The following is a 20,473-nucleotide window of genomic DNA, read 5'->3' as shown; positions in this document are numbered from 1 at the left end:
TGTTAATTGAACCTTGTAGTTAAGTTTGTGTTAAGTTGTATTGATGATGATCCTAATAAACGTTCATCAATGAAAGAAATTTTCAAGTTCATCGAGCATATTCAAGATGCTTTCAATTCTTGATCGAATCATTCTGACCCTTTATCATGCGATATCTATTTGACTTTTAGATGAATGGTTTTTGAGTTGATATATTTCCATGCTGAAACAGAATTATCATTCTCTAGATTCAAGGCATCCCGTACTTTTATCAGGATTTTAGTACGACTTCTGTTCTTTTTTCAAGACCCAACTATTTATTATTTTCATTGTTTTAGATTAATTATAGTATCAAATTTTTGTTTGCAGATTTGTTTTTGCTTATCTTCAGCGCTGTTGGTAAACAAATTAATAAGATCAGGAATTCAAATTCATATAGAATTTCTACCATTCCCATTCCGAATAAGAATTATCTCGTTCAATGTAGTACACGCACTTTGAAGTGAGATAAAAAAATCGAAAGAATGTTTATAAACATGTATTTCAAATTACATTTTGAGTAAAAAAGACATATTTTATTGGAATCGTCAAAATATATATATATATATATATTTGTATTTAGTATCAAAATGATGCACCATTTCAGTTCAGTCCATTTTATTTTTTTTATGAAATCGTCATTTGCTCGACTCTATGTGCTACGTGCACCGAGTGATTTGGAAGCATCCTGTCACCCTAAAATGAGTGCTTTGTTGATGTTTGCAATTGTGATAATTATATAATTGTAACTTTTTTTAAAAAAATTTTCGGGCTAAGGTTGAGTTGGTTGGTGTAGGACGGATGTTATTATACTAGGGAAGGGAGTGAAATTCCGTAAAGGTAAGAAAAATATCTTCCTCTAGAGTGAAATTCGATTACAGATTTTTAAATTTATCGTTTTTATAGATGGCTGTGTGGGCTATTGGAACGATGGACTTTACCTTTTACTATACATTGGAAAGTCTTCTTTTATCTTTGAAGGCTTTTTCGATGACGAATTTTATCTTTTGATAACACATTCAAAAGTCAGATCCTTTATATTATATTTGAAACTCATGTCTGTGATGCTCACTTCGCCAACCCTAAATATCAATTTAAGTTTATTTATTAAAAACTTATATATTTAAATAAAATGAAAATTTTTACAATAATTTAGCATTTGATTGCTCTTTATACTATGAAATCTGTATGTAAGTTTTTTTTTTCTTCGAATTAAAATTCTAAATATATTTTAAAAAATAAATATAATTGAGCACCATGGTGTAGACATTGAGATAATTGTTAGAGTGTGTTTGGTTCAAATTATCCTATATAATCTTGGTTATGTGATTATCAAGTAATCACATAATCAAAATTCTAGGTAAAGACGTAGCCAAGGTTGGGCTACACTGGGCTCCAGCCCAGTGCAACCCAAATAATCTCCATGTATTCATCACTCCTTGCAATATTATTTCCAGGTTGCATTGGGCTCCAACCCAGTTTAGCCCAACCAATTTTTATATAACAACCACTTTTGACAATATTATTTTATGTCAATACCAGAATAGGTCTTATATGAACACCAATGATGAAGCAATACTGGGGTATTTGGTGTTGAATTTTGTATTAAATTCAAAGTATTTGTTGGTAGTGTTTTTAGTCCCATATTGCTAAGTGGAGAAGCTTGGAAGGGCTTATATAGGAAGCCCTTCCATCCTTGCTTAGCAATGATAAGGGGACCTACACGCATGCGCGGGCCAAGCCCAAATCGAGTGGATTTGGGGGGTTCGAGCCGGAAATCCATAAACCGGGCGTCATGCGCTCACGGGCGGCCCGGTCTGTTTTTGCTAGTTTGGTTCAGTCTGAACCAAACCAGAGTTTGGTTTTTGTTCCACGTAAGGAACGGACGCAACACCGCGCGAGAGGAGACGCGGACGCGTTTCCTCGCTAGCGAAGCAGTGCTTCGTACCTCCTCAGAGTGAATAAAAGGGGACAAGCAGTGCCTCTATTCTTCACTCAATCTTCCTTCTTCTCCCTTCTCTGTGCGATACATTCTGCACAGCACCTCCTCTGTTTTTTCTTTCCGAGTTCGAGTCTTTCTGCGCCTTTGTTGTGTCCTGAGGCTTGGTCTTTCGGCGATCTGAGGTTGGGTCCGAGTGTCGCGTTCGTTTTGGAGTGCACCTACGGACAAGACGAGCGGTTGTCGGATCTTGGGGGAATTTTGCCGGGGAGCCTTTGCACCGTGAGGCGGCAATAAATTCTCTAAGGACAGTCGGCGTGCCGACGCTTCAACCGAATAACTATATTCTAAACCCGACTACTTTATTTATCTGTCTATTGCATGCTATTTTTGTTTCAATATAATACTGTTGTTTATATTGCTTTAAATATATTACCAACATTCTTAGAGAAATTTATTGCTTGTATCAATAGACATGATGAATGATAGGGTAATAGGATCTGATGAGGCTAGTGCTAGACCCGAGAAATTTTACGGGCAAAACTTCAAACGTTGGCAACAACGGATGAAATTTTGGCTTACTACCCTAGGGCTATTCTCCGTTATAGAAACAGACCCTCCTTCACCTACTGAAGAGGAACCTGCCCATAGTGCTGCCTTAGAGAGGTTTAAGCAAAGGGATTATCTCTGCCATGGGAGAATCCTATCTGCCCTCTCAGACGCACTATTTGATGTGTACTGTTCAACCGCTTCAGCTAAAGAGCTGTGGAAATCTTTGGATAAAAAATACAACTCTGAAGATTCTGGTTTAGAAAAGTATACTGTGGCAAAATTCCTGAACTTCAAAATGGTTGAAGGCAAATCTGTGGTTGAGCAGACACATGAATTCCAAGTTCAAATTCATGGTCTTGCTGAAGGAGATATGCCATTACCTGAAAAATTTCAGGTCTTATCTATCATCGAAAAATTGCCTCCGAGTTGAGAAGATTTTGGCATGACTCTTAAACATCGGAGAGGTAAAATCTCTCTAGAAGATTTGATGATTGCCTTAAATATCGAAGAAGAACATCGGAAGCAACATAAAAATGTTGATACAAGAATGCCTATGGATTTTATTCCAAAGGCAAATGTAGTAGTCTCATCTGACAAGAAGAAATTCAAAAATCAGAAAATGAAGAACAAGATGAAACCCAACCTAAAGGTTCAAAAGAAAACTGGAACTAAACCTAAGCCTTGCTGGGCATGTGGACAGGTTGGACATTATGTCAAATTCTGCCCTAAGCGAAAGGACAAGAACCAAAGCAATACGTCCAACATCAAGGCACAAGTAAATGTCGTGACTGCTAGTGACGACACCAGTGATAGGTTTGTTACCTTCAAACCCGAACTAAACTTGATCTATCAACCCAATGAATGGTTAGTTGATACAGGTGCTAATGTACACTGTTGTGCTGATCGATCTGCCTTCCTTACTTATCAGGTAATTGAAGGCACTTCCGTGACCATGGGGAACCATTCTGCAGTCAGGGTGTTTGGGATAGGACAAGTTGACCTGAGGTTCACCTCTGGAAAAGTCCTGTCACTGCATGAGGTGCATCATGTTCCAGCGGTCCGTCGGAATTTGATTAGCGGATCAAAGTTAGTTCGTGCTGGTTATGAGTTGAACTTCAAATGTAATAAAGTTGTAATATTACATTTAGGAACCTTTATTGGAAAAGGTTACCTTAATGAAGGTTTATTTAAACTCAATGTAGAAAATGCTACTTTAAATAAAACTTCTGATATTGGTTGTTCATATAACATTGAGTCTTATGATCTGTGGCATGACAGATTAGGACATGTCAATTTTAATACCGTAAAAAGGATGATGAATCTTGACATGATCCCTAAGCATGCTATAAATGATAAGAAAAAATATGAAATTTGTGTGCAATATAAACAACCCCGTAAACCCTTCAAATCAATTGATAGAAATTTTGATATTTTAGAATTGATTCATACTGACTGTTGTGAGTTTAACGGTGTAATAACGAGAGACCATAAAAGGTATTTCATTACCTTCATTGATGATCACTCTCATTATTGTTATGTTTATTTGCTAAAAACCAAGGATGAAGCTTTAGATAAATTTATGATTTTTAAATCTGAAGCTGAGAATCAAACCGATAAAACTATTAAGAGGTTAATGTCTGATAGGAGTGGAGAATTTACCTCGAACTTGTTTCAGAAATTTTGTCAAGATACAGGTATAATCCATGAGGTAACTGCTCCATATAGTCCTCAATCCAACGGTATAGCAGAACGAAAAAATCGAACACTTGAAGATATGATTAATTCCATGTTAGGCAGTTCTGGGTTACCCAACTTTATGTGGGGGGAGGCTCTATACACTGCATGCCATGTGTTAAATAGAGTCCCAATGAAGTCAAGGGATAAAACCCCATATGAGCTTTGGAAAGGCCGAAGGATAAGTTTGAAATACCTTAAAGTGTGGGGGTGCCTTGCAAAGGTACTAGTACCTGAACACAAAAGGAAAAAACTTGGTCCAAAGACCGTAGATGGTATCTTCTTGGGTTATGCTCAAAATAGTATTGCATATAGGTTCCTGATTATTAAATCAGAAATTCCTGGAATAGATGCAAATACTATTGTAGAACTTCGCGATGCTACATTTTTTGAGGATATATTTCCTATGAAGACGAGAACACCTCAATCTAGTATTCCTACTAGAAAAGAGCCTTCTTCTGTAGAGGTCCCATTATCCGTAGTGGGTACACCTTCCTCAAGTCACTCTAGACTAGATGAATCTAGTGAGTGTACAGAACCGAGGAGCAAGAGGCAACGTGTGTCTACGGATTTAGGCCAGGACTTTATCACCTATAATATAGAAGGTGACCCTGTGACATATAGAGATGCTATGGCTTCTCCTGAAGCTAAGTACTGGAAAGAGGCCATTAAAAGTGAAATGGACTCTATTATCTCTAATGCTACTTGGGAGTTAGTAGATTTACCTCCTGGGTGTAACACTATAGGATGTAAATGGGTGTTTAAAAGAAAACTAAAACCTGATGGGTCAGCAGATAAATTCAAAGCCCGCCTAGTTGCTAAGGGATTCAAACAGAAAGAAGGGATTGACTATTTTGACACTTATTCTCCTGTTACAAGAATTACTACAATCCGAGTATTAATAGCATTGGCGTCCATATATCATCTTGAGATCCATCAAATGGATGTTAAAACGGCATTCCTTAATGGAGATCTTGAAGAAGAGATATATATGGATCAACCTGAGTGATATGTAGTTTCTGGAAATGAGAACAAAGTTTGTAGGTTAGTCAAATCTCTTTATGGTTTGAAGCAAGCCCCAAAGCAGTGGCACGAAAAATTTGATAGAGCTATGTTATCATTTGGCTTTGAAGTGAATGACTCTGATAAATGTGTATATGCTAAAATGAAAGGTGATAATTGTATTATCCTATGCTTATATGTAGATGATATTCTACTGTTTTGAACTAGCCTTTCTATTATAAATGAGACTAAGACCCTCTTAAGTGGTAAGTTTGATATGAAGGATATGAGTTGCGCTGATATGATTTTAGGGCTGAAGTTGACTCGATCAACTGATGGAATAGCAATTTCTCAGTCACTCTATATTGAGAGAGTATTAGAGAAATATGGCTATAGCCAAGTTAAATCTGTAGTCACACCCTATGATCCTTCAAAAACTCTTCACAAGAATAAGAGTGGTGTGTCAGTGTCTCAATTAAGATACTCACAAATAATAGGTAGTCTAATGTATTTAGCAAATTGTTCTAGACCTGATATTTCTTTTGCTATATCGAAATTGAGCAGGTTTACCAGCTGTCCGGACAGAACGCATTGGGATGCATTAGACAGAGTACTCAGATATCTGAAATGCACTATATCCTTGGGCTTGTGGTACGGGAGATACCCTGCAGTCCTGGAGGGATATAGTGATGCTAGTTGGATAGATGACACTGCTGAGTGTAAAGGCGTTACTGGTTATGTCTTTACACTTGGAGGCGGTGCAGTTGCTTGGAGGTCTATTAAATAGACGATTATAACTCGGTCTACATCTGAGGCAGAATTGTGTGCTTTGGATACCACAGTAACTGAAGCTGATTGGCTTAAGGGTCTTCTTTCTGAAATTCCCTTGATGATGAAGCCAATACCTTCTATTTCAGTACACTGTGATAATCAAACAACAATAGCTCAGATTAGAAGCTCCAAGTATAACCAGAAACAGAAGAGACATGTACGAATAAGATTAAAGTCTATTCGTGAGCTAGTGTCTCTTGGAGTGGTGTCATTGGACTTTGTAAGTTCAAAAGACAATATTGCTGACCCACTCACTAAAGGACTTGATTCTGAGAAAATCAAGAGATCCAGTAAGGGAATGGGACTGAGGCCTGTCCTGGTTTCATCTATAGCGGCAACCCAACCTATCTGATTGGAGATCCCAAAAAGTAGGTTCAATGTGGTACAAACAAGCTATAAGGGTGAAACGTAAGCATCAAATTGATTGAGATGTAATCTCATAGTCTTTTCCCTGGATAGATGCTTGACTGCTAGTAAGGATGAGCTTAGGAGCTCTTAATGAGTTTAAGGTCTTAATGACAGGATGCTTGCAGAACATCCTTGGAGAACTCACCTATGTAAGTGTAACTGTGTGGCCGCAGTGTGGGGGGTCTAGGCAACTCCCCTTAGCACTTATGAAACAAGATTCGGTGGCATGGTCGTAATGCACCAACCCAGAAGGATTCAACCGTCGCCCGTGATGAGTTGTTACCAATTGACTTCACATATAAAAAAGAAGGTTTAAGTTCAAGACCTAGTTCACTTCAAACCTATGTGAATAAGATTGGTGTACTCAGGTGAAAATTCAAACCGGAAGGTATTTTCACTAAAAGCTCATTGCAACCTAGCCTCAGGACATATTTTATCTTTTAAATCGAAATGATTTGAATTTGTGGGGGATTGTTGAATTTTGTATTAAATTCAAAGCATTTGTTGGTAGTGTTTTTAGTCTCACATTGCTAAGTGGAGAAGCTTGGAAGGGCTTATATAGGAAGCCCTTCCATCCTTGCTTAGCAATGATAAGGGGACCTACACGCATGCGCGGGCCAAGCCCAAATCAAGTGGATTTGGGGGGTTCGAGCCGGAAATCCATAAATCGGGCGTCACGTACGCGATTAACGCGCGCAGGGGGGGTGCAAATCCCCAGCCCGTGGGCCTTGCGCTCACGGGCGGCCCGGTTTGTTTTTGCTAGTTTAGTTCAGTCTGAACCAAACCAGTTTGGTTTCCGGTTCGGTTGGTTCGAACCAAACCAGAGTTTAGTTTTTGTTCCGCGTAAGGAACGGACGCAACACCGCGCGAGAGGAGACACGGACGCGACACCGCGCGTGAGGAGACGCGGACGCGTTTCCTCGCTAGCGAAGCAGTGCTTCATACCTCCTCAGAGTGAATAAAAGGGGACAAGCAGTGCCTCTATTCTTCACTCAATCTTCCTTCTTCTCCCTTCTCTGTGCGATACATTCTGCACAACACCTCCTCTGTTTTTTCTTTCCGAGTTCGAGTCTTTCTGCGCCTTTGTTGTGTCCTGAGACTTGGTCTTTCGGCGATTTGAGGTTAGGTCCGAGTGTCGCGTCCATTTTGGAGTGCACCTACGGACAAGACTAGCGGTTGTCGGATCTTGGGGGAATTTTGCCGGGGAGCCTTTGCACCGTGAGGCGGCAATAAATTATCTAAGGACAGTCGGCGTGCCGACGCTTCAACCAGATAACTATATTCTAAACCCGACTACTTTATTTATCTGTCTATTGCATGCTATTTTTGTTTCAATATAATACTGTTGTTTATATTGCTTTAAATATATTACCAACATTTGGTTGATGGGTTTGGGAATGAGAGAATGGAATGATAGTAAAAGATAGTGTTTGGATTATGGGTTTCGGAATGATATTTTGGGAATGATTACTAGATTTATGGGAATCAACCAAACTCATATAAATTGATGGATTTTATTTTCATTCCTATTCTCATTCCATCCTACTATCAAACTCATACTCATAGTCATTCTCATCATTTAACCAAACGCCCCCTAAGATTTAGCCTAGGACGAGTGATGATCATGGCTACGCCATTGGTTATGGGGAATAAAACATAACCAAATGTTGTTTGGTTCAATCTAAATAATACAACAAAAACTTGTTTGTTTGAAGATTTTTAATGAATAACCTAATTTAATATTTTACTATATTAACCTCATTTCAAAACCAACTATACTAAACTCTACGTTTTTTTACTTTTACTTTTTCACATTTTTCTTTATATATATATATATATTTTATTTTGTTTGTTTTTTTTTTGATGATTTTTATTTTTTCCATTTTTTAAAGTTTTTTTTAACTTTTTTAACTTTTCTATTTTTTAAGTTTTTTTTTAAAATTTTTTAAGTTTTTTACATTTTTTTTATTTTTTAAGTTTTTTTATTTTTTAATTTTTTTAATGTTTTTTACATTTTTTTCTATTTTTTATTTTTTTATGTTTTTTTAACGTTTTTAAATTATTTTTTACTTTTTAAATTTTTTAAAATTATTTTATGTTTTTTATTTTTTATTTTTTTATTATTTTTTATGGGTTTTTATTATTTTTTTTATGTTTTTTAAAAATTTAAATTTTATTTTTAGATTTTTTTATTTTTTCTTTATGCTTTTCTTTTTTTGTCACATTTTTTTTTTTGTCCGAGGATATTTTGGGTAAAAAAAATTCGTTAACCTCGGAATCAAGAAAAATCTTAGTTTTTCGAGGTTTTCCGATTGCTGGTTGCATGTCCCTTTTGCTGACATGTCTGACATGAAACATTATTCGGGAATCATCAATTACCTAAACCAAATAGAATTTTGTTAATAAATTTGAATGGATAACCAAAATTATCTAAAATAATCCCCAACCAAATATACTTTTAATATTTAAGACGTCCAGTTAGTTAAAGGATAATATATTTATTATAATGAGATTGGGATTGATTTCTAATGGTCTTCGGCATTATAAGTTGGTTTTATAATTTATTTTTTTAATATGGTGAAGAGTCGGTTATAATCACTTTTAATATACTATTATAATTATATATCTGATAGTGTATAAGGGTGTAAATGAGTTAAGTCGCTCATGAATAGTTCGATCAAAGCTTGAGCCGAGTTCGGAGCTGACTGAGCTCGAATCGAGCTCGATCTTGTTTAATATTCGAGTCGAGCACGAGCTCATTTAATACTGGCTCGATGACTTATTGAGCTTGCTCGAGCCATGCTAATTAATATTTTAACATTTAAAATAATTTTTTAAAAATAAGTTAAGGAGTTATTTATGATTAGAGTGTTTTATTATGTAAATAGAGGTTGAAGTTCCATTTAAATCATTGTTTTGAGCTGAGCTCGAGCCAAAGATTAAGTGGTCGAGCTTGAGCTTAGATTTAAAAATATGCTCGAGTTTGAGTCAAATCTTTTTAATTTTCTCGAGCTCGAGTCAATTCAAACTCGGCTCCACTCATCTACCCCTTAATAGTATATTTTTGCAAATAAAAATAAAATGAAGCTGAATTTTATTTTGATAATAAATAAAAACGAGTAAAAAAATACTCTTTTTAATTTTTTATCTCTGAAAAATGTGAACGTATTTTAGTTGTAACAAAAATAAATTTATAATCAGCGTTACTTACTGCGGTGACGGATGGCATTGCATTGCGTTGAAATTTAGACATTAGTGAAATAGCAATGAATAATTAATATTGGTCCGGTGGTAAGGATGGGCTCATCTTGTAGAAGGTCATCGTCACGTGGAGGGTCATAGTCAAAGTGGTCAACATCCTGAGCACTCATTCGATCGGGCGAACCACCTTCCCGGTCGGTATGAAGACTAGTCGATCCGACACTTCGATAGCTCGGCCAAATACCGAGCTTCCGACGCTCAAAAATCTTAAGCATAGAAGGACAAAGGCCGAGCGACCGTCTCGCTCGATTAAACGGTGGGCACAGCCCCGACCAGCTCGACAGGACAGAGCCGGACAGCAGATCATTGGCCGAGCGGCTCTCCCGCTCGACCCGACCATGGTATCACCCGGACAACAGATTGGCCGAGCAGCTCTCCCGCTCGACCCAATAACGGACAAAAGGAGCAGTTAGAAATATCTTCCTAGGGACCAGTGTCGCCAACAGGCGGCATGATTGGCGGCATGGTCAGACAAAGAATCATATGACGGAAACTTTCACTGTCACGTCAGGGATATGCTCGGGTTGTTAAGGTACGATGTCGGACACGCTTTTCTGACACATCCTTTCCAGGTATGCTCTGAGAAGCGTGCATGTCTTGGGGAGCGTGCACGCGCCTCTCGGGAGCCCTATATAAGGACCCCCAGACTTCGACGGAGATATGTTCACATTGACTGTAGCTACAGTTACGTTGCTGCTCTTTTCTCTTCTCTTCATTTGCTTGCTGTCGGTGACTAACTTGAGCGTCAGAGGGTCATCGCCGGGGAACTCCTCCCCGGCTCGGCACTAACGACTTGTGGTTACATGCTTAGCTTGTCGGAGGCCCACGTCATCTTTAGTCTACATCTAGTCAACATGAGCGTCATCTCCCCAGCGTCCGTCGATTCGACTCTCGGACAGGATCATTAAGTATGGAGCTTGATCTAGGGAAGTCCTAGTTATAGGCTAGAGAAATCTTGGTAGGTCGTGAAAGTCAGATGGATAGGTCTGGAGGACCTGATCCCTGGGTAGCCGAATACTGATGTAAGAGAAATCTCAGTAGATCGTGAAAGCCAGGTGGATAGGTTTGGAGGACCTGATCCCTAAGTAGTCGAATACTGACGCAAGGGAAATCTCGGTAGATCGTTGAAGCCAAGTGGATAGGTTTGGAGGACCTGATCCCTGGGTAGCCGAATACTGAGTCTTGGTGAGTGAAGCCAAGTAGTGAAAAACCTAGGGTGAGATAACCTTAGGTAACGAGAAGTCTTAGAGAAGTGAACTCCAAGCAAGGTTGATCGGATGGTTTCTGGTCGACCGCGCGTGGTCGACCGACCAATGGATCTCGGTAAATTTAGGTTTACGTTTGCCATTGTATTATGCATTATTATTACTGTTGGCTAATATAGTATTGCAGGAAAGGTCTTAGTGGATCAGGCGATCAGACACTGAGTAAGCAAAGTCCAAACATGTCTGGAGGACTATGTTTGGCAGGTAAGTTGAGGTAAACAACTGGAGGAGCGACAGTGAGGTCGGGTTCTTGAAGGGAACAACCTAAGGTTGCTGATCAAACTGAAGAAACCGGGAAGGTTTCCAAGTTGAGATCAAGACAGTTCTACTGTCTAATATTACTCATTCATTATATATTACTGTGCTAACCTTTGTGTTGCAAGGATGCTTTGTTTAACTTTGTGTTGCAGGTTCGGCCGAATTAGTCGACCGAATGTAGGGATCGGTCGAACGAACCAGGATGACTCGGCACAAATCAGTTTAATCAGCAACAATCAAAAGCAGAAGGAAGCTACACTGATCGGTCGACCGAATCAAAGGATCGGTCGACCGAACAATCAATATTAAAGGCGCAGTAAATGCAAATCATGGCAAATCTCCATGAACCAGGAAGGAGAATGTAAGGTCGACCGAACAAAGGGATCAGTCGACCGAACCCTTAATGATCAATTAATGCCGAAGATCGAATTAGCATCGGATCTAAGGAAGGAAGGAAGCTGGTTCGGTCGACCGAACCCAGGGATCGGTCGATCGAACATCGATAATCTTATAAAAAGAAGCTTGAGGTCTGAGGCTGAGTAACGCTATCTGATCGGTTCGAAGTTTCACCTCTCTGCAAGCTACTCATGCTACATTTTTTAAGAGTGATATCACCCCTCTATCGTATTCATCCGATCCAACACTTTAAAGTCGATCTGCGCCTTTTTCTTCATTTTCGGATTCCAATATTCTGGGTCCATTGGAATTCTAACATTGTCGACGGGAGCTTTGTAGCCTCTGGTGATGCTGAACCACTGGTCGAAGTCGGTCTTCAGGTACACCTCCATCCGCTTCTTCCAGTAAGGGAAGTCGTCACCGTTGAATAGGGGAGGAAGAACGGTGTCGTACCCTTCAAGTTGTGCCATTTCACAGTTGTATAAAGAAAAACTAAAACGAGATACCAAGACTTGGTCTTGGATTAGCAATGTTTCAGATAAATAAAATGTAGAAAAATTTGAGAGGTGTTGCACCAATCTTAAATTAAAATCGAACGAAAACAATTATCTGAATAGGTAAAGTTTTACCAATTCAGATAGAATAAAAAAAAATGGCAATTCCCCAGCTTGATTGGTGGTTACACCAAATCAGAGCAAAACTTGGTTCTGATTGCTCTGATACCACTTGTTGAATCGAGACGCACATGGAGGGGGGATCACGTGATTTTCAAAAACTCATCTTTTTAGTTTTGAAATCAAAGTATAAGCAGCAGAAAAAGTAAATGAAAATAAAGAACGCAAGAAAAACACGGGCAATTTTACTTGATTTGGAACCTTCGACGACTCCTACTCCAAGACCAAGGTCCCGCAGACCTATCGATGGATAAATCACTATAAATCTCTTCTGGTACCTCCGGAAGAGATAATTGAGTACAGAAAAAGAAGGAACCGGTGCAATACCCTGCACTTGTCCTATTGCAAATAATTAAAACTTAATTATAGCTCATTACCCAACACCTTCAAAGATTGTTAGCTTTGGCTCGGTGTCGATTAGTTCCTTGGCAGTAGTCGGGGACAACAGCGTCGTAGTAGGGTCACGCAGTAGGCCGGAGCAGTCGGAACCTCAATCGGACGCGGAGAAGCTTGTATATAAGTTGTTGAAGAAGCTTTGGGCGAGCAACCATAAATAGAGCATGGAAGGTATCTCCAATGCGGCAAGTTTGATCTTAAACAGCCCGACACTTATCCACTGTGACACCAAAAGTTTATCCTATGGAAGGCGCCTTCTATGAACAGTACGAAGGCGCCTTCACTATTTGAAGGCGCCTTCGTACATTGTTCATCCGAAGATAATTTCATTCTTTTTGTCTTACAAAACAATGTTAATCCAAAAATACCCTGCAAAATAAGTATTAGGACAATTTAATAATAATACAGAGTAGTAATTAGTTTCTGTCCTTCCAGGACCAGGAACTAGTCAAGGTCTCAGCTTAGGGATCCCAAATCGACCTAAGCTAGACCGACGTTTATTGTCCCTTCAACCGAGATGCGTCCTCATTAGGTCACTCTCCTCGAGTAACTTACCTTAACTTGCCAATTTGCCAGACACCCGGTCAGTCCATCGACCAGTTTGGACTTCGTGTTATCTATCCGGTCGGCCCATTGACCTTGCTGGATTTTTTGCCAGATATCCGGTTAGTCCGTTGACCTATCTGGACTTCGTACCAGCTATCCGGTCAGCCCGTCGACCTAGCTAGATTTCATACCAGTTATCCGGTCAGCCCGTCAACCTAGCTAGATTTCCTGCACACTTAATCAAGTGGTTAGATCACAACATAACCTAACTTAACTTATTTGTCATTTATCAAAACTCGGGTTAGATTGTTAGTGCGAACCACACCTAACGGAAACTAGTTCCTATATGTTCATCTACCTCTCATGATTTTATTCATGCTCTCAAACGCCAATTTAACTCAATATATTGAGAACACTAATTTTTTTGAACATGAATATGTTTGAAAATTTTAATTAGTTTTTAAAAAATTATTTCTCTCAATATATTTGATCAAATTGATATTTGAGAATATGGATATTATCAGGAGAACTAGTTGAACACATAGAATCTAATTTCATGTCAATCCGAGTTTGTTTGGTCTATCAGTCAGTTTTAGGCAAAATTGGTTGATAGACCACATGACTTCGGATTGACATGAAATTAGTTTTTATGTATTCGTCTACCTCTCCTGATTATATTTATGCTCTCAAATATCAATTTAACTCAATATATTGGGAGCAATAAATTTTAAATACGAATATGTTTTAAAAAATTAATTCATGTTAAAAAAAATTATCACTACTCAATATATTGAGTTATACGAACACATGAAACTAGTTTCATATCAATTCGAGTTTATTTATCTATCAGATAGTATTATTCAAAATTGAATTTGATTTAAAAAAATAAATGAATGAACTGATTTAATTTAATGAATCGATTTATTTAAAATTTCTACTAATTTTTTTTCTCTGAAAAATTGAACGTATTTTAGTTTTTACACCCTAAATTTATAATCAACGTTAGTTACTGCGGCCATTGCATTGCATTGAAATTTAGACATTAGTGAAATAGTAATGAATAATTAATATGTTTAAAGGTTTTTAAAATATCATAATGTTTAGAATTAATATATATCAATTTAGTAAAAAATAAATAAATTTCTTTCTTAATTTAATTCAATTCCCCATGTCGTAACCTATATATGATCTTGTTCCGAGGTCTGAGCCTAATGGCCCCATAAACATTTCTCCAATGTAAACTAAAAGAAAGGGACAAATAATATAAGGAACTCGGTTGTGAACCATGTTGACAAATTTTTGAAATTATGGGTAATATTAAAATTATCAAATATTATATCTATTTTTTCATTTTATCCCTATTGGTTGAAAATCGATTTTATTCTATGTTGAAATGTCAAAATTTTAAATAAATTAGTTGAATTTTTAAATCAGTTGATTAATTTTTTTTTTTTTATCAAAATCAATTTTAGGTAAAACCAATTGATGGATGAAACAATCTCGAATTGACATGAAACTAATTTCTATGTGTTCAGCTATCTTTCGTAATTATATTCATACCCTCAAACGTAAATTTGACTTAATATATTAAAAGCAGTATTTTTTTAACACGAATATATTTTTAAAAAATAATTCATCTTAAAAAAATCATTACTCGTAATATATTAGGTCAAATTGATATTTGAGAGTATGAATATAATTAAAAGAGTTAGATGAACACATAAAAATTAATTTCATGTGAATATGAGGTTTTGATCCATTATCCAATTTTATCCAAAACTAACTGATGAACCAAATAACCTCAAATTGACATAAAACTAATTCTTACGTGTTCATCGAACTCTCTTGATTCTATTCATGTTCTTAAACGCCAATTTGACTCAATATATTGAGAGCACTGGTTTTTTGAACATGAATATGTTTAAAAAATTTAATTAGTTTTCAAAAAATTATTTCTCAATATATTGGTCAAATTGATATTTGAGGACATGAATATTATAAGAGAACTAGTTGAACACATATAATTTAATTTCATGTAAATCCGAGTTCGTTTGGTCTATTATCCAGTTTTGGGCAAAATTAGTTGATGGACCATATTACTTCGGATTGATATGAAATTAGTTTTTATGTGTTCGTCTATCTCTCCTGATTGCTATCAAATATCAATTTAACCAAATATATTGGGTGCAATAAATTTTGAACAAGAATATATTTGAAAAATTTAATTCATGTTAAAAAAATTATTATTGCTCAATATATTGAGTTAGACGAACACACGAAACTAGTTTTATCTCAATCTGAGATTGTTTGATCTATCAATTGGTGTTATTCAAAATCGACTTTGATTAAAAAAATAAATCAATCAACTTATTTAATAAATCAATCAACTGATTTATTTAAAATTTTGATATTTTAACGCATAGGAAAATCGATTCAACCGATTTAAAAAATTAGTTAACTATTTACTTAAAATTTTGACATTTTAGTATAAAGTAAAATCGATTCTACTCTACTGATAAAAAAAATAGTCAACTAATAGGAGTAAAGTAGAAAATAGATTCATGATTTGATAATTTTTAAAATTATGAATATGATTTGATAATTTTAAAATTTTACCTAGTTTGGTAAAACAGTCCTAAAACACACCATGTTTTGTTTGTCAACATCAAAGTCAAAGAGTGTGATAATTAATGGAATGGCTCTAGCCTCTAGTACGATAGTGAGATGGTAAAAAAATTGAGACTTGCTCTCCATTTAAATTTGGGGAGTTCAAAACATTGGGCCGCCCATCAAGATTTTATTTATGCTTCTGTCAATTTCTATGGGATTGAATTGATAATTTTCGAGATTAATGGGAGGGTAAGAGTGAGATATCTGCATTATAAATTCTTACAAAGGAGGAAAGCCAAAAGTTGATATAGGGCCGAGGGCAAAATTGTTGCAGGCCCAACTGATGAGCCTACTTCTGTTTAGTCAGACGTCGGCCCAATGACGTGCTATAAAAGGGAATCCATCGAGTAGGGTTTCCATCTCGGCCTACACTCTCTACCGCCGTCGTCGCTCCGTCAAAGAGTGGGACGATCGTGTAGGAGGTCGACGCATCTGCGCGATGGTAATTTACTTCGATCCCTGTTCAAATTCTCGCCTTGGGTCTGTTTTGGTTTCGATTTTCCTCGTTTCTATGTCTAATTCTCCCGTTTGCCTTCTTCTTCTTCGGCTTCTTTTTCCGGCAGGGGAAGGGAACGGGAAGCTTTGGAAAGCGGAGGAACAAGACCCACACTCTTTGCGTCAGGTGCGGCCGGAGGAGCTTCCACCTCCAGAAGAGCCGGTGCGGTTCATGCGGCTACCCTGCTGCACGAATCCGCAAGTGTAAGTTACATTTTTCTTCATTTCGCTGAATTTGCTTGGATTCTAGTACTGGAATGCATGAGGGTAATGGATTGTTTTGCGGAAGTTCCAAGAGTCCCTTTTCTTGCCATGTAGAAGAATGGAATGCATGATTGTCATATTTAGATGGAAACAAAGTAAATGATATTCAAGTAAGCTAGAATGGCTGAGTTTTCCAAATTCAATCTAATTCGACCAAATTTAAACTGATTTCAGAATTGTCCACCCACCCTGAAATTGTCCAAAGTTCAATCTTGTTCATCTGTTTTCTGGTTGAGCATAACCCATTTCTAGGAGATTTTTTCTATGTATATGAATTTCATCAATGTTTGTGAAATGTAACAATTTACCGGGAAAGATTGGATGATTGGCCTTTGCGAATGACTGTCCAACTCAGGTGGTCAGTACCTATCAATTCTACAATTTTTGTATTAACTTTTGAGTTTGCTTTTAAACAATGAATAAGAACAGGGTGTTCATTTTAATTGTGAGCGGATTAAAAACATAAGATCATGAAAATCACTTTTACAAATAAGAATAATATAGAAAACTTAAAAGCACCACTACTATTTGGTAAATATGCGACAACATTTTCAAATTTGTTGCTTTTGGTATTTTGCTATCCTTGATAGTTTTTTGATCTTTTTACTGATTACAATACATTCAACCAAGTGTTAATTTTCTTTTTTTGCTTTTCTTTTACATCATCTATTTTTATCGCCTATTACCTCTTTAATCCCTGCCCACTATTTTTTTTCTTAACATTTTCAAACTTGTTGCTTTGGTATTTTGCTATCCTTAATAGTTTTTTGATTTTTTTTTACTGATTACAATACATTCAAACAAGTGTAATTGTCTTTTTGCTTTTCTGTTACATCTATTCTATTGCCTATTACCTCTTTAATCCTTGCCCACTATTTTTTTCCTTATTTTTTAGGCTGTCTGACAGTATTGAATTGTCATTTTTTTAGTTAATCAAAGATAGAGACCAATCCTGAAGTAGTCATAGAAGATGCAAGTGCTAGTATGTTTTATCAATCTGGAAATGACCATTTAGTTTAAACTACTCTATACTTTTTACGTGCCTGGATGTTATGTTTTAAATTTGTGGACAATCTTCTCTATCTTTTTCATCTCAGAATGAAATAGATGTCACTTTAACTGCTAGAGCAACATTTTATTCATTCAATGTTGGATATCATTTTTAGTTTTCCTGGCTTGCTTGCATTATATTATCAGTCCAGTGCCAATGCCACTTTGTGAGTTACCTTTATGTTCTTGCAACAGATAATTGGAGTGTGAAGGCAATTAGAAGAAAGACTACAGGCACTGGAAGGATGAGATATCTTCGCCATGTGCCGCGCCGGTTCAAGAACAACTTTAGAGAAGGTAATTCCTATTTCTTGTTTCATCTCATAACATGCTAAATCTATATCCAATGATCGAATAAAATTGTTCTTAGAAGTTATCTAGTAGCCTGATTGTTTCTCATGTGCTCTACTTTCAGGTACTGAAGCAGCACCAAGGAAGAAGACTGTTGCTGCAGCTGTCTAAGTGAGTGGAGAATATTTGCTGGGTGATTAACTGATCAGTTTAAATTGTTTCTTTTTAGCTTGTCGCGTCATGTGAGGTCTTCCAGAACTTTATTCTTGATCATCTTGAAGTGTGCCCTAGTATTCTGAAATTTTTGAATGAAACGATGGTTTATCATCTTCAACTAAAATGGGTATTTCTGATATATGTTTAGAAACCAAGATCTATAGGAAATGAATATCATATTTCACCAAAATTTACCCTGATATAAACAGAGCAATTATACTAAAAAAAAAAGAGCAAGAAATGGCTTTACATTTATTACTTGTTCATCAATCACCATCTTTTTCATGACACTCCTGGCGAACAAGAAGCAGATAATCAAGAAGCCTGCAGCTGCAGTAGCTACTACCACTATGGTCACTGTCTTTTCCCTGTTTGAGTTGGACGCCAAGACAACCCATATAGTTATGATGGCAATTTGTTACCTCCAACGCCGCCTGATGCCGTTGGCATAGTAATTGATGTAGCATTTGTTGATGTAGACCTGGCTGGAGGCAGCTCCACCGCCTGCATCGCGCAATCAGTGCAGTCACTGGCGGAAAGGTTGCCCTCGCACTGTACCAGAGTGTAGACGGATACGTAGCTGGTGGCGGAAAACCCCCGCCCGCCACGCCGCCCTAGAGCTGGTCGAAGGCCTGGCCTCCAAGTTGCTGCCGCCACTTGCACTGCTCCTGGATCCGAAGGTTTTGTAGAGCAATTGGGTGAGGGGTCGTGGGGGAAGCTGGATACGGTATACATGGTAAAGGGCGTAGCAGCCGGGGAGAAGCAATCGGAGGCAGAGAGGTCACCGTGGCACTTGAATAGACCGAGGAAGGACGGCCCACCGTCAGCGGAGGAGGCGGTGGTGTGGTAGAACTTGGAGGAGATGGCTTGGGATGTGAGGGCGCAGGAGAGAGCGGCGAGTGTGGCGAGGCCACTGGCGACGGTTTGATTGGCACAGCCCTTGTCGTTTGTTGTAGATGAGGTCGAAGAGGTTAGCGGCGAAGGTTGCAGTCGGTAACGATCGGGAAGAGTCTGGAAGTGGAGGAGGTGAAAGCGGGCCATGGGTCCTCTTGTGCTGCCGCCGCCGTCGTGCGTTCTCTGTAACTGTCACTTTCATTGTTTTTGGTTGCATTGCGATCAAATGGGATGTCAAGGAGCGGAGTAACAGAAAGAAATAATTATTGCGTTGTCTCTAGACCGGGCCACGGTTCGGAACCGTTGGTTCGACAGTTCCAGACAGGTCGACCCTTAACTTTAATCGCCCAAGACAATTACGGTTCACGGTCCAAAATCGCCGGTCCACGGTTCGTCATAGTTCAAGATTAATATGTTAAAAAAATTAAACATTAAAAATTAAAAATTAAAAATTAGAATTTATTGAAAAAAGGGTTTGTACTTATTTAAGTTGTCTACGTTTCCCTTTAGGGGAATCAAAGCCCACATAGTTCTTTTACATTTTTATCATTTTACATTTTCATTCACTTCTATTTCCTGTTCCTGTCGTATTTGTTCCTTCAGTATCAAAATCTTCAACTCTGTTATCTGAAACTTACATTCCTTGGATTCTTTTCTCCGCTCTGGTCCAATCGTCCAGTAATGCTTGGGCTTCCAATGAGTCGGGAGATAAAGTTGATCGTCGTTCATCTAATATGTTGCCGCTGGCACTGAACGTCTGCTCTACAGCAACAGATGACACTGGACAAACTAAAATTTCTTTTGCGATCACGGAGAGAACGAGAAAGATTTGAGCCTTTTGTGACCATCACTTTAAGATATCGAAGTTTTCGCTATCTGCATCATTAAAATCAAAAGAAGTCGTAAAATAATTCTCAAGCTCCTGTGTGAAACTTGAGGATTCTCGTGGGCGTTTTGTCCGTTCTTTTAATAAGAGTTGTGCTTTTGTAAATTTTAAATTACTAGTAGTAGTTTGTTGTATTTCAGAAATATTAATTTGTGTTCCATATTTTGCATAATATTGATTATAAATATCATATAAATAAATTCTAACATTATATATAATATTAATTGGATCAGGGGAAGAAGAATCTTTAATTGAAATTAAAGCGTCATAATATAAAGTTAACATTTCTTGTAAAACTTCTAATTTAAATCTAGGACCTAAAGCAAATACAATTAAATAAATTTCAGGAATTAAATAAAAATATTTTTTCCATTTAGTTTTCATAGTTAAGATGTAAGGAGATAAAATTAATTATTAATATGTTCAT

The 20,473-nt window shown here is 37.4% G+C and overlaps 2 protein-coding genes across 2 annotated transcripts; one reads left to right on the top strand and one right to left on the bottom strand.

The window, feature by feature from the left end:
• Positions 1–16,276: 16,276 nt before the first annotated feature.
• LOC121984967 (60S ribosomal protein L37-3-like) lies at positions 16,277–18,390 on the top strand. The gene is made up of 4 exons (XM_042538168.1): positions 16,277–16,392; positions 16,514–16,649; positions 17,955–18,056; positions 18,175–18,390. The coding sequence occupies exons 1-4, from the start codon at positions 16,390–16,392 to the stop codon at positions 18,219–18,221; spliced, it is 288 nt and encodes a 95-aa protein (XP_042394102.1). The 5' UTR covers positions 16,277–16,389; the 3' UTR covers positions 18,222–18,390.
• A 111-nt stretch (positions 18,391–18,501) lies between these two features.
• LOC121984966 (plasmodesmata-located protein 3-like) lies at positions 18,502–19,394 on the bottom strand. The gene has a single exon (XM_042538167.1). The coding sequence runs from the start codon at positions 19,305–19,307 to the stop codon at positions 18,669–18,671; it is 639 nt and encodes a 212-aa protein (XP_042394101.1). The 5' UTR covers positions 19,308–19,394; the 3' UTR covers positions 18,502–18,668.
• Between the last annotated feature and the right edge of the window lie 1,079 nt (positions 19,395–20,473).

This window comes from Zingiber officinale, chromosome 5B (genome assembly GCF_018446385.1).
Source record: "Zingiber officinale cultivar Zhangliang chromosome 5B, Zo_v1.1, whole genome shotgun sequence".
Taxonomy (NCBI): Eukaryota; Viridiplantae; Streptophyta; class Magnoliopsida; order Zingiberales; family Zingiberaceae; genus Zingiber; species Zingiber officinale.
This window is presented reverse-complemented; position numbering and strand designations above follow the sequence as displayed.

Bases quoted from the DNA above. Each gene is read 5' to 3' on its own strand.
- LOC121984967 (XM_042538168.1), top strand. The intron at 16,650-17,954 runs GTAAGTTACATT...TTCTTGCAACAG, and splicing joins TGCTGCACGAATCCGCAAGT to ATAATTGGAGTGTGAAGGCA. The intron at 18,057-18,174 runs GTAATTCCTATT...CTCTACTTTCAG, and splicing joins CAAGAACAACTTTAGAGAAG to GTACTGAAGCAGCACCAAGG.
- LOC121984966 (XM_042538167.1), bottom strand. From the start codon at position 19,307: ATGGCCCGCTTTCACCTCCTCCACTTCCAGACTCTTCCCGATCGTTAC.